Here is a 13,115-nt window from a genome sequence, read left to right as displayed (position 1 = left end):
GAGTGTTTATTGAGCGAAAACACCTAAAGTTCCACGAGGCTCCGGCAGGGGATAATGGCGAACCCTGCTGTACTCTTTCACCACAATTTTCTCTCACTCTTACTTCCTGTTTCTGTTGTACCTGTAATTCAAAGGGTCAGCCTTGTCACACTGTGTCACGCTGAATATCGCCGAGAACTACGTTAAGGGTACACGTGTCTGTGGAGTGCTCAGCCACTTGCACGTTAATTTCACGAGCAGGCTGTTCCGTTGATCGGATCAACTGGAACCCTCGACGTCGTAAGCGACGGTGTGCCAACAAAAAAAAAAAAAAACGTGACACACACACACGCAACAGCAATATGATAAGACAGGAAGGGAGATAATTAGACTTTGCACATTGAAAATACTTATATTTATGTTGATATCCGGATATGCGAAGGAATTTCACTCAATCAGTTAATAATACATTTATAATACTTATGCATTTCTCAACTACCAGATACACACATATATATAACAACGCTATCCTTTATGAAACATTTCTGTAAGTATTAAATGAGAATGTTCAATGTTTTTAATTCTGTAGACTTTTTGGCGCGTCGATTCTTTGTGTCTCTCTTATGTTTTATGAATGAGAGGATGTCCTTGATTTGTGCGAGATTTTGCTGCTATTTCTAGCTCAGGATGAGAGAGATAGATGGCTTTGATTTGGCTATGGAAGTTACCTTGCAAGGTTTTTTTTATTCTCTAAGTTCGGGAAATATTCTCAATTACCCTCCAACCACTGCAATGTTCAGAAATCAATGCTTATAGATATGGATCGTCACTAAAAACAAATTCAAAGAGGAAGAACGCAGTATATAATATACATAAAGTTAGATAAGACCAGTCTGTGGGATTACCTTGGGTTTCACGTCCATAAAGCCCTATCCCAAGACCTCTTGGTTTAACCCCTCTCTAGAATATAGAGAAAGTACCTCTCTGCTCAACTTTAGCATTAGTGAATTAGCACTTCTTTATGACTTGCTGGCATCCAGCCCAGTTCTTAAGGTCAATGTTTATTCCTACAGATTATCTCAATAGAAATTAATCTGTTTTTTTTTTTTAAGCCTCTACATCTTACACTGTTCTTTCTATATAATTTCAGATTACATTGACTTAACAGAAGAAACATCCTCAATATCTAGCATGTTTTCAAGACTAAAGGAAAATATTATATGAAACCTGCATAACGTTGTTTCTACAAATCTGTGATAGAATTCCTTTGAAACATTTGCTCTGAAATAATATTAGCCAAATTTGTGAACATCCCTGACTGGAGTGTCAAGAAGACGAGCCTGTGTGCTGATTGAAGTTGGATAAATTTATGTAAGTGTTGCTAAAGAAAGTTAACCCTGGACAGAAATACAGGTGTAGAAGTGTTTGTAAGGAAGAAAGTAAAAGAACAAAAGGAAGGAAAATATATAAACTTGGATTTGAGGGGAACAATAATGGAAAAGAGTGAGAAAATGGTATAATTAATTTCCTCTGAGCACATGATAAAAAAGATGAGATCATATGGCTGTGATGTCTGTACAAAGTCCTTCATTTAAAGAAAGTAACCTACTTATGCACAAACGTATTCATACAGTAGAGAAACTATACCGTTGTGACGTTTGTGGTAAATCATTCTCTTGCAGTAGTAAGTTATCTGCACACAAACGTTCTCATACAGGAGAGAAGCCATATCATTGTGATATCTGTGGTAAGTCTTTCTCTTGCAGTGGTCATGTTACTGAGCACAAACGTACTCATACAGGGGAGAAACCCTATAATTGTGATATCTGTGGTAAATCATTCTCTCATAATAGTAACTTGACTACACATAAACGTATTCATACAGGAGAGAGACCATATCGTTGTGAGATCTGTGGTGAATCATTCTCTCATAATAGTAACTTGACAACACATGAACATATTCATACAGGAGAGAAACCGTATTACTGTGATATCTGTGGTAAATCGTTCTCTCAGAATAATAGCTTAACCAAGCACAAATCTATTCATACCGGAGAGAAACCATATCACTGTGATATCTGTGGTAAATCATTCTCTAGAAATAGTCATGTTACTGCACACAAACGTATTCATACAGGAGAGAAGCCATATCAGTGTGATATTTGTGGTAACTCTTTCACTGAAAATACTGCCTTAACAAAACACAAACGTATTCATACTGGGGAGAAACCATATCATTGTGATATCTGTGGTAAATCATTCACTGAATCTCATCACTTAGCTAGTCACATACTTACTCATACAGGAGAGAAACCATATCATTGTAATATCTGTGGTAAATCATTCTCTCAAAATACTACCTTAAAGGAACACAAATATATTCATACAGGAGAGAAACCATATCATTGTGATGTCTGTGGTAAATCATTCTCTAGAAACATTCGAGTTACCAGACACAAACGTATTCATACAGGAGAGAAACCATAGCATTGTGATATCTGTGGTAAATCATTCTCTGTAAATAGTTACATAATGAAGCACAAACATATTCATTCAGGAGACAACCGATATCAGTGTGATATTTATGGTGAGTCATTTTCTGAACGTAGTAACTTAACTAGGCACAAACACATTCACACAGGAGAGAAAGCATATCATGATATCTGGTAAATCATTCTCTGTAAATAGTAGCTTAACGAAACACAATATCGGTGTGATATCTGTGGTAAATTATTTTCTTGCAGTAGTTACTTATCTAGACACAAACCTATCACTGTTATATTTGTGGTAAATCATTCTCTCAAAATAGTAACTTAACGGAACACAAACGTATTCATGCAGGAGAGAAACCATAGCATTGTGATGTCTGTGGTAAATCATTCTCCTGTAATAGTAACTTAATGAAGGACAAACCTATTCATACAGGAGAGAAAAGAAAAGGGTATTTTCTTGTTTGCTATATATTTTTAATATTTTCGTGTAATGGAATAACCTGACTAAAGTATTTCAAAAATTAAAATTTTTTTTTCTTTTGTTTTTGCAATCTTCACCTCTCCTCATTCCATGACTGCTTGTACAGATTCCTTTCTTTAATGTAAGGACCTCTACCAAAACTCTTCCTTCTGACAACCCTACACATTATTCTTTATTGAATATTGTATCCTGTAATTACAGTATATTTATTGCTGTATAGTAAAAGATCTGATTTCCACCTACTTTTACGACACCGAACACCATTTCAATTCTTGACTAACATGTAGCATATTGTTGTAATAGAATGAAAGAAAACAGATAATTTGGTTTTTGTTCGTATAATAGAATTAATAGATATATTTACAGAAAGAAATGAAAGAAAAGACACTAAAAGTATAATAATAAAATCACCAGGAAAATAAAACACAAATACCTTACCAATGAAACAAAAAAAAAAGGAGAAAGGTTGGGTGGGATTAAGCAGTAGAAGATGGGTGCGGAGGGGGCTTTTCATCTTTTATACTTTTGTTGTAATTTTTTGTTCTTGTAAAAATTTGTTTGCTAAATAAAAATCTATATTCTGTGAAAGTAAATTGTCCTTGAAAAAAGTGTATTTTGCAATAGAAACCTAAAGTAACAACAGTAATATACCAAAATTTCCTTTTATGTGGGTCTCGGTTATTTGTATACCCATTAAATTGTTAACGATTCATTTAATTTTTGTTTATCCAAATCTGTGTATGGATGCCATACACAGATTATAGAAGGGTGATGGATGTTCATCAAGAAGAAGAAAGGTGGATTCATATGTTTTTGATGACTGACATTCTGAATATGCAGGTTTTCAAAATTTTAAATTCCCCGCTCACTCCAAATTTTAAATTCATAACTTTTTTCAATCTACATGGAAAATTTTGGGGATTAAGAATATGGAAGAAAATTTTTCTAGTTTCAAATTTTCTATGAAGAACTCAAAATTGATCCACACCCTTTGCAACCCCATTGTCTAAAACTGAAAATGAACTGCTAAAACTAACAGCAAAATGTATGGAAATTGTGTGTGTGTGTGTGTGTGCACGCGTGCACACAACAATTTCTACAGCATATGCAAATGAACAGAGGAAGTAAACATCTTTTACGTACCTGTTGTATCCATCGATTTCGTTTTTTTGCTTTAAAGGTAAACGATTTCGATAGGAGCAAACATGATGTTGAATAATTCTCCGTCATGTCTACGACCCCCACCTCTTTTTTTAAATAAAGATAAATGCTTTTTAATTGTGATAATAAAATGGAGTTTAAAGAAAAAGAAACAGTAACGTTTCTAAATAACGCAAAGTTTTCATACGGACACACGCTCATTCACTGTTAGATATCTTTCAATTTATGTGATAAACTTTATGAATTTTAAAGTTTGATATTCCCGTGACATAAGTTAGAGGTAGTCTTTTACTCTTTTTTTACTTGTTTCAGTCATTTGACTGCAGCCATGCTGGAGCACCGCCTTTAGCCGAGCAAATTCACTCTAGGACTTATTCTTTGTAAGCCTAGTACTTATTCTATCGATCTCTTTAGCCGAACCACTAAGTTACGGGGACGTAAACACACCAGCATTGGTTGTCAAGCGATGTTGGTGGACAAACATACACACACACACACGTATATACATATATATATATGACAGGCTTCTTTCAGTTTCCGTCTACCAAATCCACTCACAAGGCTTTGGTCGGCCCGAGACTATAGTAGAAGACACTTGCTCAAGGTGCCACGCAATGGGACTGAACCTGGAACCATGTGGTTGATAAGCAAGCTTCTTATCACACAGCCACTCCTACGCCTATGATATCGACATGAGTTACTCAAGTTGTTCACGGAATAGACCTAATAAAATTAGCTCTATATTCCATATCTAAATTCGAAGTAACAGTGTCTACTTGGATATTGGACCTACTTCAGATCCAAGATTGAATCTACAATTTCCCACTAACCACACAGTCTATTGTTCCGTCAAGGGCTAACGCACATTTATGTGTTCCCCACTTCACGCTTAATCTTTTCTATGCCATGAAAAGTTGAAATAGATAATGAGTGACCTACATTAATTTATCCCTTGTTTGAGTGGTATACCTCTTTTGCTATCTGCTCTACATACTCTTTACTCTTTTACTTGTTTCAGTCATTTGACTACGGCCATGCTGGAGCACCGCCTTTAGTCGAGCAAATCGATCCCAGAACTTATTCTTTGGATGCCTAGTACTTATTCTATCGGTCTCTTTTCCCGAACCGCTAAGTTACGGGGACATAAACACACCAGCATCGGTTATCAAGCGATGCTGGGGGGACAAACACAGACATACAAACATATACACATACATACATATATACACATATATATATACATATATACGACGGGCTTCTTTCAGTTTCTGTCTACCAAATCCACTCACATGGCTTTGATCGGCCCGAGGCTATAGTAGAAGACACTTGCCCAAGGTGCCATGCAGTGGGAATGAACCTGGAACCATGTGGTTGGTAAGCAAGCTACTTACCACACAGCCACTCCTGTGCCTAGCACATAAGCACAGTATCTATAAAATTCACTGTCTGTATGTATGCATGCATATGTGTTTCTTCTATGTGCATAGCCAAACCGCTGGATCAGTCTGTACCAAATTTGATTTTTTATCAGAATAAATATATATATTTAACATTCTTTAAACTTACGAGTCACACCAGGTACTTAGGCTAGTCTTATATAAAATACATGTACAGATTTCAGGTTATATAAAATATCTACATTTATGTATTGGATACATTCGTTATATTACATTCATTGTTTACATGAAATTCCATGATGTCACTGTTGTCATTCCAGGTTTCTATCACAGTATACTTTCATGTTTTTAGGGACAATCTACTTTCACTATTTTATGAGACTAAACTACATGTTAATCCAATTCCTTTCTCCCTTCTTGTTTGCAAATGAAACGAAACTTATCAACCGCCACCAATTTCAATGCAAGGTAATATTTACCTACCCCGCCACCTCATGTCTGCACATATTTTCATGTTGATGTGCATTCATATGTGTTACATGAGGTGAAGACCCACACACACAAGACAGGCTTCTTTCAGTTTCCCGTCTGTCAAATTCACTCAAATGACTTTAGATGCACTGGTGCTATCAAAGAAGATACTTGCTCAAAGTGCTGCTCTGTGGGACTGAACTTGAAATCACATAGATGGAAATCAGTTACTTTCTTTTTCTAATTCAGTTAACTTTTCATCATTCATCATTCTTGTTTCATCTGTCATAAAGATTGTAGGTCTTGCAACTATCCATGTGATCATATGACTGCTCATTTCCTTTTAATTTCACCTCCCAGTCATGAATATTAAAGACTGTATTGGATGATGTAGTCATAGATATACAACACTATACAAACAGACAGGATTTTCATGGATGGAATGTCTTTAATCATATCTCTGCTCTGTCAGACATATGAACAATATCAAGTTATATTTCTGGAGAAAGACTAATGTTAGTGTCTATAATTCTGTTGTTTTATTTTAAAACTGTTACACAATGTGAAGGTGTCAGTTTAGATTACAGATATGTCAGCTTCACACAAGATTCTGTGATGTAAATTTTAATAAATTAAAATGTCGAGTTCATCATCTTTTAACGTCCATTGTCCATGCTGGTGTGGTTGGATGGTTTGACCAAGGCTTGCAAGCTGGGGAGCTGCAGCAGACTCCAGTCTGATTTGTCATGGTTTCTGCTGGATGCCCTTTGTAGTACCGACCATTTCATATCTTGCAGGGTGCTTTTATGTGGCACTGCATGGCCGCTTTTATAAGGAATTGCCACAAATGTTTTGCACTACCAGAGGGATAAATTTTAACACTGCTATTATGGAGTGTGGATCTTCTTGAGTAGAGCAAGTTGCCAGGAATCTCGTTCCTTTGTCATCTCACCTGAAATGTTCTTGAGCACTTTGTCCTACGTCTTTCTGGGTGTCACACTTCCACATATTCCATCTGATTTTAGAGATTAGCACTTTATGGAGCTGACTCCTTCTAGCTTAGTTGTTAAGGTAATCTACAGATAGAAATAAATCTATATTTGAAGTAGCCTCTACATCTTACACTGTTGTTTCTCTATAATTTCAGAACCTCAGACGGCATTGACGTAACGGAAGAAACATCCTCAATATCTACCATGTTTTAAACACTGAAGTAAACAATTATACGGATCAGATGGATCAGATTGTTTCTACAAATCTGTGGAGGAATTCCTGTGAAACATTTGCTTTCAAATAACATTAATAGTCTAATTTGTGAACAACCCTGACTGGAGTGTCAAGAAGACGAGCCTGTGTGCTGATTGAAGTTGGATAAATTTATGTAAGTGTTGCTAAAGAAAGGTAACCCTGGACAGAAATACAGGTGTAGAAGTGTTTGTAAGGAAGAAAGTAAAAGAACAAAAGGAAGGAAAATATATAAACTTGGATTTGAGGGGAATAATAATGGAAAAGAGTGAGAAAATGGTATAATTGATTTCCTCTGAAATCAAAGAAAGTAAACTAATTATGCATAAACGTATTCATACAGGAGAGAAACCTTATCACTGTGATATCTGTGGTAAATCATTCTCTAGAAGTAGTCACATTTCTGCACACAAACGTATACATACAGGAGAGAAACCATATCATTGTGATATCTGTGGTAAATCATTCTCTCATAATTGTGTCTTAATTGCACATAAACGTATTCATTCAGGAGAGAGACCATATCACTGTGATATCTGTGGTAAATCATTCTCTTACAGTAGTTACTTATCTACACACAAACATATTCACACAGGGGAGAGACCATATCATTGTGATATCTGTGGTAAATCATTTTCTAGCAGTGGTTATGTTACTGCTCACAAACGTACTCATACAGGAGAGAAACCATATCAGTGTAATATCTGTGGTAAATCATTCTCTAGAAGTAATCGCGTTACTGCACACAAACGTACTCATACAGGTGAGAAGCCATATCATTGTGATATTTGTGGTAACTCTTTCACTGAAAATGCTGCCTTAACAAAGCACAAGCGTATTCATACAGGAGAGAAACCATATCGTTGTGATATCTGTGGTAAATCATTCTCTCATAATTGTGTCTTAATTGCACATAAACGTACTCATTCAGGAGAGAGACCATATCAGTGTGATATCTGTGGTAAATCATTCTCTGAAAGTGGTACATTAACTAAACACAACTCTATTCATACAGGAGAGAAGCCATATCACTGTGATATCTGTGGTAAATCATTCTCTCAAAATAGTAACTTAATGAAACACAAATATATACATACAGGAGAGAAGCCATATCACTGTGACATCTGTGGTAAATCATTCTCTCAAAATGGTGACTTGACTACACACAAACATACTCATACAGGAGAGAAACCATATCATTGTGATATTTGTGGTAAATCATTCTCAAGTAGTAGTAATCTTTCTACACACAAACGTATTCACACAGGTGAGAAGTCATATCATTGTGATATCTGTAGTAAATCATTCTCCAAATATAATGACTTAACTAAACATAAACGTATTCATACAGGAGAGAAGCCTTATCATTGTGATATCTGTGGTAAATCATTCTCTCTGAATAGCATCTTAACTGCACATAAACGTATTCATACAGGAGAGAAACCATATCACTGTGATGTCTGTGGTAAATCATTCTCTGAAAGTAGCAAATTAACTAGACACAACTCTATTCATACAGGAGAGAAGCCACATCACTGTGATATCTGTGGTAAATCATTCTCTCAAAATAGTAACTTAATGAAACACAAATATATACATACTGGAGAGAGACGATATCACTGTGGTAGCTGTGGTAAATCATTCTCTAACAGTAGTAACTTATCTAGACACAAACATATTCACACAGGAGAGAAACCTTATCACTGTGATATCTGTGGTAAATCATTCTCTAGAAGTAGTCACATTTCTGCACACAAACGTATACATACAGGAGAGAAACCATATCAGTGTGATATTTGTGGTAACTCTTTCTCTGAAAATACTGCCTTAACAAAACACAATCGTACTCATACAGGAGAGAAACCTTATCACTGTGATATCTGTGGTAAATCATTCTCTCAAAATTGTGACTTAACAAAACACAAGCATATTCATACAGGAGAGAAAGGTAAAGGGTAGATTCTTGTTTGGTGTGTATTTTTTATATTACTGTGTTTCATGCAATGGAAAATATGACTTTAAAATATTTCAAAAATTAAAAATTTTATGTTTTGATTTTGCAATTTTCACCTCTCTTTCTGATATCTGTGGTAAATCATTATCTTGTACAGATTCCTTTCAGTAATGTTAGGAACTGTGTACCAATTCTCCTTCTCCTGACAACCCCATACATTATTCTTTATTGAATATTGCATCCTGTAATTACAGACTTGCGACTTTGAGCAAAATCTGAAAGATTTTAACCTATCTGGAAGAGGAAGTTCTCGAAGATTAGGGTTCTTTCAAACAGTTGGAAATGTGAAGATGTATAACATAGAAGACAATTGGAAGTTCTTACAATACAAACTAAGGAGAGCTGAAGAAATCGGTGACAAATGTTAGTCAGGTGAAGTGTGACGTGATGGTCGAATAGGGAAGTATACTGAGCAATAGAACCAAAAAAATGCAGTCTTGGAAGATTTGGAAGAATATGAACAAAGAGAAGCTAGGGACAAGTCTGTTTAGCAAGGGAAAATACTGAAAAAAGTTATGCGAATATTTTATAGTTTGAGGACTAAAAATATGAAGTATTCTGGTTTGAAGAAATAGAAGCATGGGATGTGTGAAGATGGATAATTGTGAGACGGGAAAGGCATTGAAGTGCGAATATGAAAGGTGACTAAATGTGGAACATGACTGAGAGAGCCTTCCAGAACTGAACATGAGAGAGGGTCTAGGGAGTCTTGTTTGTGACATTTAAGAATATGAAGACTGAAAGCCCCTTGGTTCTCAGGAATTACATCTAAAATGCTTTAGATATGTAGCATATTAAGATACAGCCTTGTCACCATATAATTAATAAGGTCCAGAAAGAATGTGCCAGTGATATGTGTAGCAGCATCATAATGAAAATGTTTCGAGGGTAAAGGAGATGTCTTAGAAGTAAATGCAGAGATTTCAGATTATTGGACCAGGCTATGAAAGTCATTGAAAGAGTCAGTCCAGTTAATTAGAAAGAGACTTAGCCTTGATGAGATGCAGTTTGGTTTCATTTAGTAGAGAAGTACTATTAGTACTCTGTTTATAGTTTGGCAATTTCAGAAGTAAACCATTGTCAACATGGAGGAAGCATCTGACAAGCTCACTCATATGGTAGCTGCTGCAAAAGCTAGTAAATGAATGGCTTTGCCAGAGTAAAAAATGAGTACTTTTTGGAATTTAGTATAAAGGATCTGTGTAGCACAAAGAATTGGTGTCATCACAATGACAGTACAACCTATCATTAAGATTCTTACTTGTGAGTTACTTGCCGAAAGCAACTTCTGCATCTACCATATTTACCAGATTTGTCACCTGTAGTCATTGTTTTAAGACCTTTATGAACATCCATAGCAAATTCCAGATGGTCCCTGACTTCCTTACGGAAAATGACTTCCAGGCTGGATTCCAAAAGTGGCAGGACATGACCAGTCCAAGAACATTTTGGTACCATCTCATATCTATGTGAAGTAATTTCATCCTGGATTCTAGATCAGGAAGTAAAACCATAGCCTGGATACTTCTGTAAGCTTTCGCCCACCCACCTTTCTTTTTCCTCTAGTTTTGCACTATCTTTTGTTGCCTCTGTTCAACTTGGATAACCTTATCCATTTCTTCAGCATGTGAGCCTAAATCCACTTCAATCTAGAGAACCTATGAGAATTTTATAAAAATGGAACAATAAACAGAATGCTCTCTTTTACTTGACACATGTAACAGTAAGTAGAATGCTCTTTTTTTTTTTCTTTACTCGACACTTGTAACAGACAATATGTCTTGTCTTTGATGTATTTCTTCTGGCTTTTATTCTATGGATGATGAATTTAACAAGCTGAAGCTTTATACATGCTATGGAAGAGAGATTCTAAGAAATTATGTGTAGTAAAAATATTAGGGTTAGGGTTAGTTATCTCAAGAATGTAATTATAGATGGAGGGATGTAAAATACAAATTTGGAAAGCTGTTATCAGCAACTGTTGTATTTCTTTGCATCTATGAATAAATTTAGACTTATTGGTTGGTGAGTTTTTATTTCACATGGAAGCAATTTTGACAGGAAACAATATTGCTGCAAGAGATCAACCAACTGTAAATAACAGCCTAAAAACCAGAGCCACATCGAATGGATTAATTGTTGCTCTGGATAAAACCTATAAGACTAACCCGAATTTAGGCGCAAGGTAAAATACCTGTTGTTGTTGTTGTTATGAAGTGTCACATTTATATAGTTACGCTCTCATATAAATAAAAACATGTCTGGTAAAGACATTATTTTCAGAGAATGATTCCAATGTAGATATCACGACTAATATTTGAGGCCAGACGGCAAAGAACGGCCCAGTGAAGAAGGGAACGGTGAGCGGCGACGTATTACAACATCTGATAGGATAGTCAATACTCCGTCGAGGGTTCCAGTTGATCCGATCAACGGAACAGCCTGCTCGTGAAATTAACGTGCAAGTGGCTGAGCACTCCATAGACACGTGTACCGTACCCTTAACGTAGTTCTCGGGGATATTCAGCGTGACAAGGCTGACCCTTTGAATTACAGGCACAACAGAAACAGGAAGTAAGAGAAAGTTGTGGTGGAAGAGTACAGCAGGGTTCGCCACCATCCCCTGCCGGAGCCTTTTAGTGCTTTAGGTGTTTTCGCTCAATAAACACTCACAATGCCCGGTCTGGGAATCGAAACCGCGATCCTATGATTGCAAGTCCGCTGCCCTAGCCACTGGGCCATTGCGCCTCCACAGAATGGTCGATACAGTCAGGTATTAATACGAACAAAAACAAGCAGATATAGATATAATTAACTACAACATACTAAGACCAAAGGGGATTTAAAGACAGTTAGCTACCTTAGATATTTTTACCAATACATGCGTATTTAATGTACTTCCTGCTTGAAGTTGATATCCGGTTAAATGTCCTATGCATACGTTTTTCTTAATCAGCTAATTATACATTTCTGATATTTATAATGTATCTCTCAACTACCAAATACACACATATGTAACAACACCATCCTTTATGAAACATTTCTGTAAGTGTTGAAGCAATGAAAATATTCAATGTTTATAATTCCGTAGACGTTCGGTTTTCGGTTCATCGGTTCTTTGTTTCCCTTATATAATTTATGAATGAGAGATGTCCTTGATTTGTACGAGATTTGGCTGTTATTTCTAGCTATGGAAGAGAGATTCTATGATCTGTGTGTGATTTAGCTGCTATTTTTAGCTATGGAAGCTACCTTCTGCACTCTCCATCGTTGCCCCGTTTGTTGCACTTTTTAGTTTGAGAAATGTGCTGAAATACACCCCGACCACTGAAATGTTTAGAAGCCGAATACCTTATTTGGTTAATGTTTAAAATAAAAGAAAAAAATTAAAAACAATGTTGTGCAACGGGTGTAAAAAAGTGAAGAAAACGAATATGGAAACAAAAACGCGAGGTGGGGGAGGACTTCGGAAAATTGAAAAGATTCGAGTTTTTCCCTCATAACTTTTAGGAAAAGGGATTTTGTAAGTGAAATTTTATATAAATATATTTCAAACTGTTGAGATTACGATTAAAAAGAAATTTGTGGTTACTTTTTTACTCTTTTACTTGTTTCAGTCATTTGACTGTGGCCATGCTGGAGCACCACCTTTAGTCGAACAAATCGACCCCAGGACTTATTCTTTGGAAGCCTAGTACTTATTTTATCGGTCTCTTTTGCCGAACCGCTAAGTGACGGGTACATAAACACACCAGCATCGGTTGTCAAGCGATGCTGGGGGGACAAACACAAACATACAAACATATACACATACATACATATATACGACGGGCTTCTTTCAGTTTCCGTCTAGCAAATCCACTCACAAGGCTTTG

At 36.1% G+C, this 13,115-nt stretch overlaps 3 protein-coding genes across 3 annotated transcripts in view; 2 read left to right on the top strand and 1 right to left on the bottom strand.

Annotated features, from left to right (window-relative positions):
• Positions 1 to 13,115, bottom strand: part of LOC128251077 (zinc finger protein 431-like) — a 74,200-nt gene that overhangs the window by 12,197 nt on the left and 48,888 nt on the right. The gene's annotated exons all lie outside the window — the stretch shown is intronic.
• The window catches only part of LOC128251081 (zinc finger protein 729-like), a 17,252-nt gene that overhangs the window by 2,047 nt on the left and 2,090 nt on the right, over positions 1 to 13,115 (top strand). Inside the window, exons 2-3 of the mRNA XM_052977430.1 lie at positions 1,130 to 1,350; positions 7,129 to 9,174. Coding sequence (XP_052833390.1) covers positions 7,548 to 9,174 — 1,627 coding nt within the window. The 5' untranslated portion in view covers positions 1,130 to 1,350; positions 7,129 to 7,547. The remainder of the gene's footprint in view (positions 1 to 1,129; positions 1,351 to 7,128; positions 9,175 to 13,115) is intronic.
• Positions 1,540 to 2,649, top strand: LOC128251104 (zinc finger protein 722-like). Its single transcript, XM_052977481.1, has 2 exons — positions 1,540 to 1,726; positions 2,537 to 2,649. The coding sequence occupies exons 1-2, from the start codon at positions 1,540 to 1,542 to the stop codon at positions 2,647 to 2,649; spliced, it is 300 nt and encodes a 99-aa protein (XP_052833441.1).

Source organism: Octopus bimaculoides, chromosome 28, assembly GCF_001194135.2.
Source record: "Octopus bimaculoides isolate UCB-OBI-ISO-001 chromosome 28, ASM119413v2, whole genome shotgun sequence".
Classification (NCBI taxonomy): Eukaryota; Metazoa; Mollusca; class Cephalopoda; order Octopoda; family Octopodidae; genus Octopus; species Octopus bimaculoides.
This window is presented reverse-complemented; position numbering and strand designations above follow the sequence as displayed.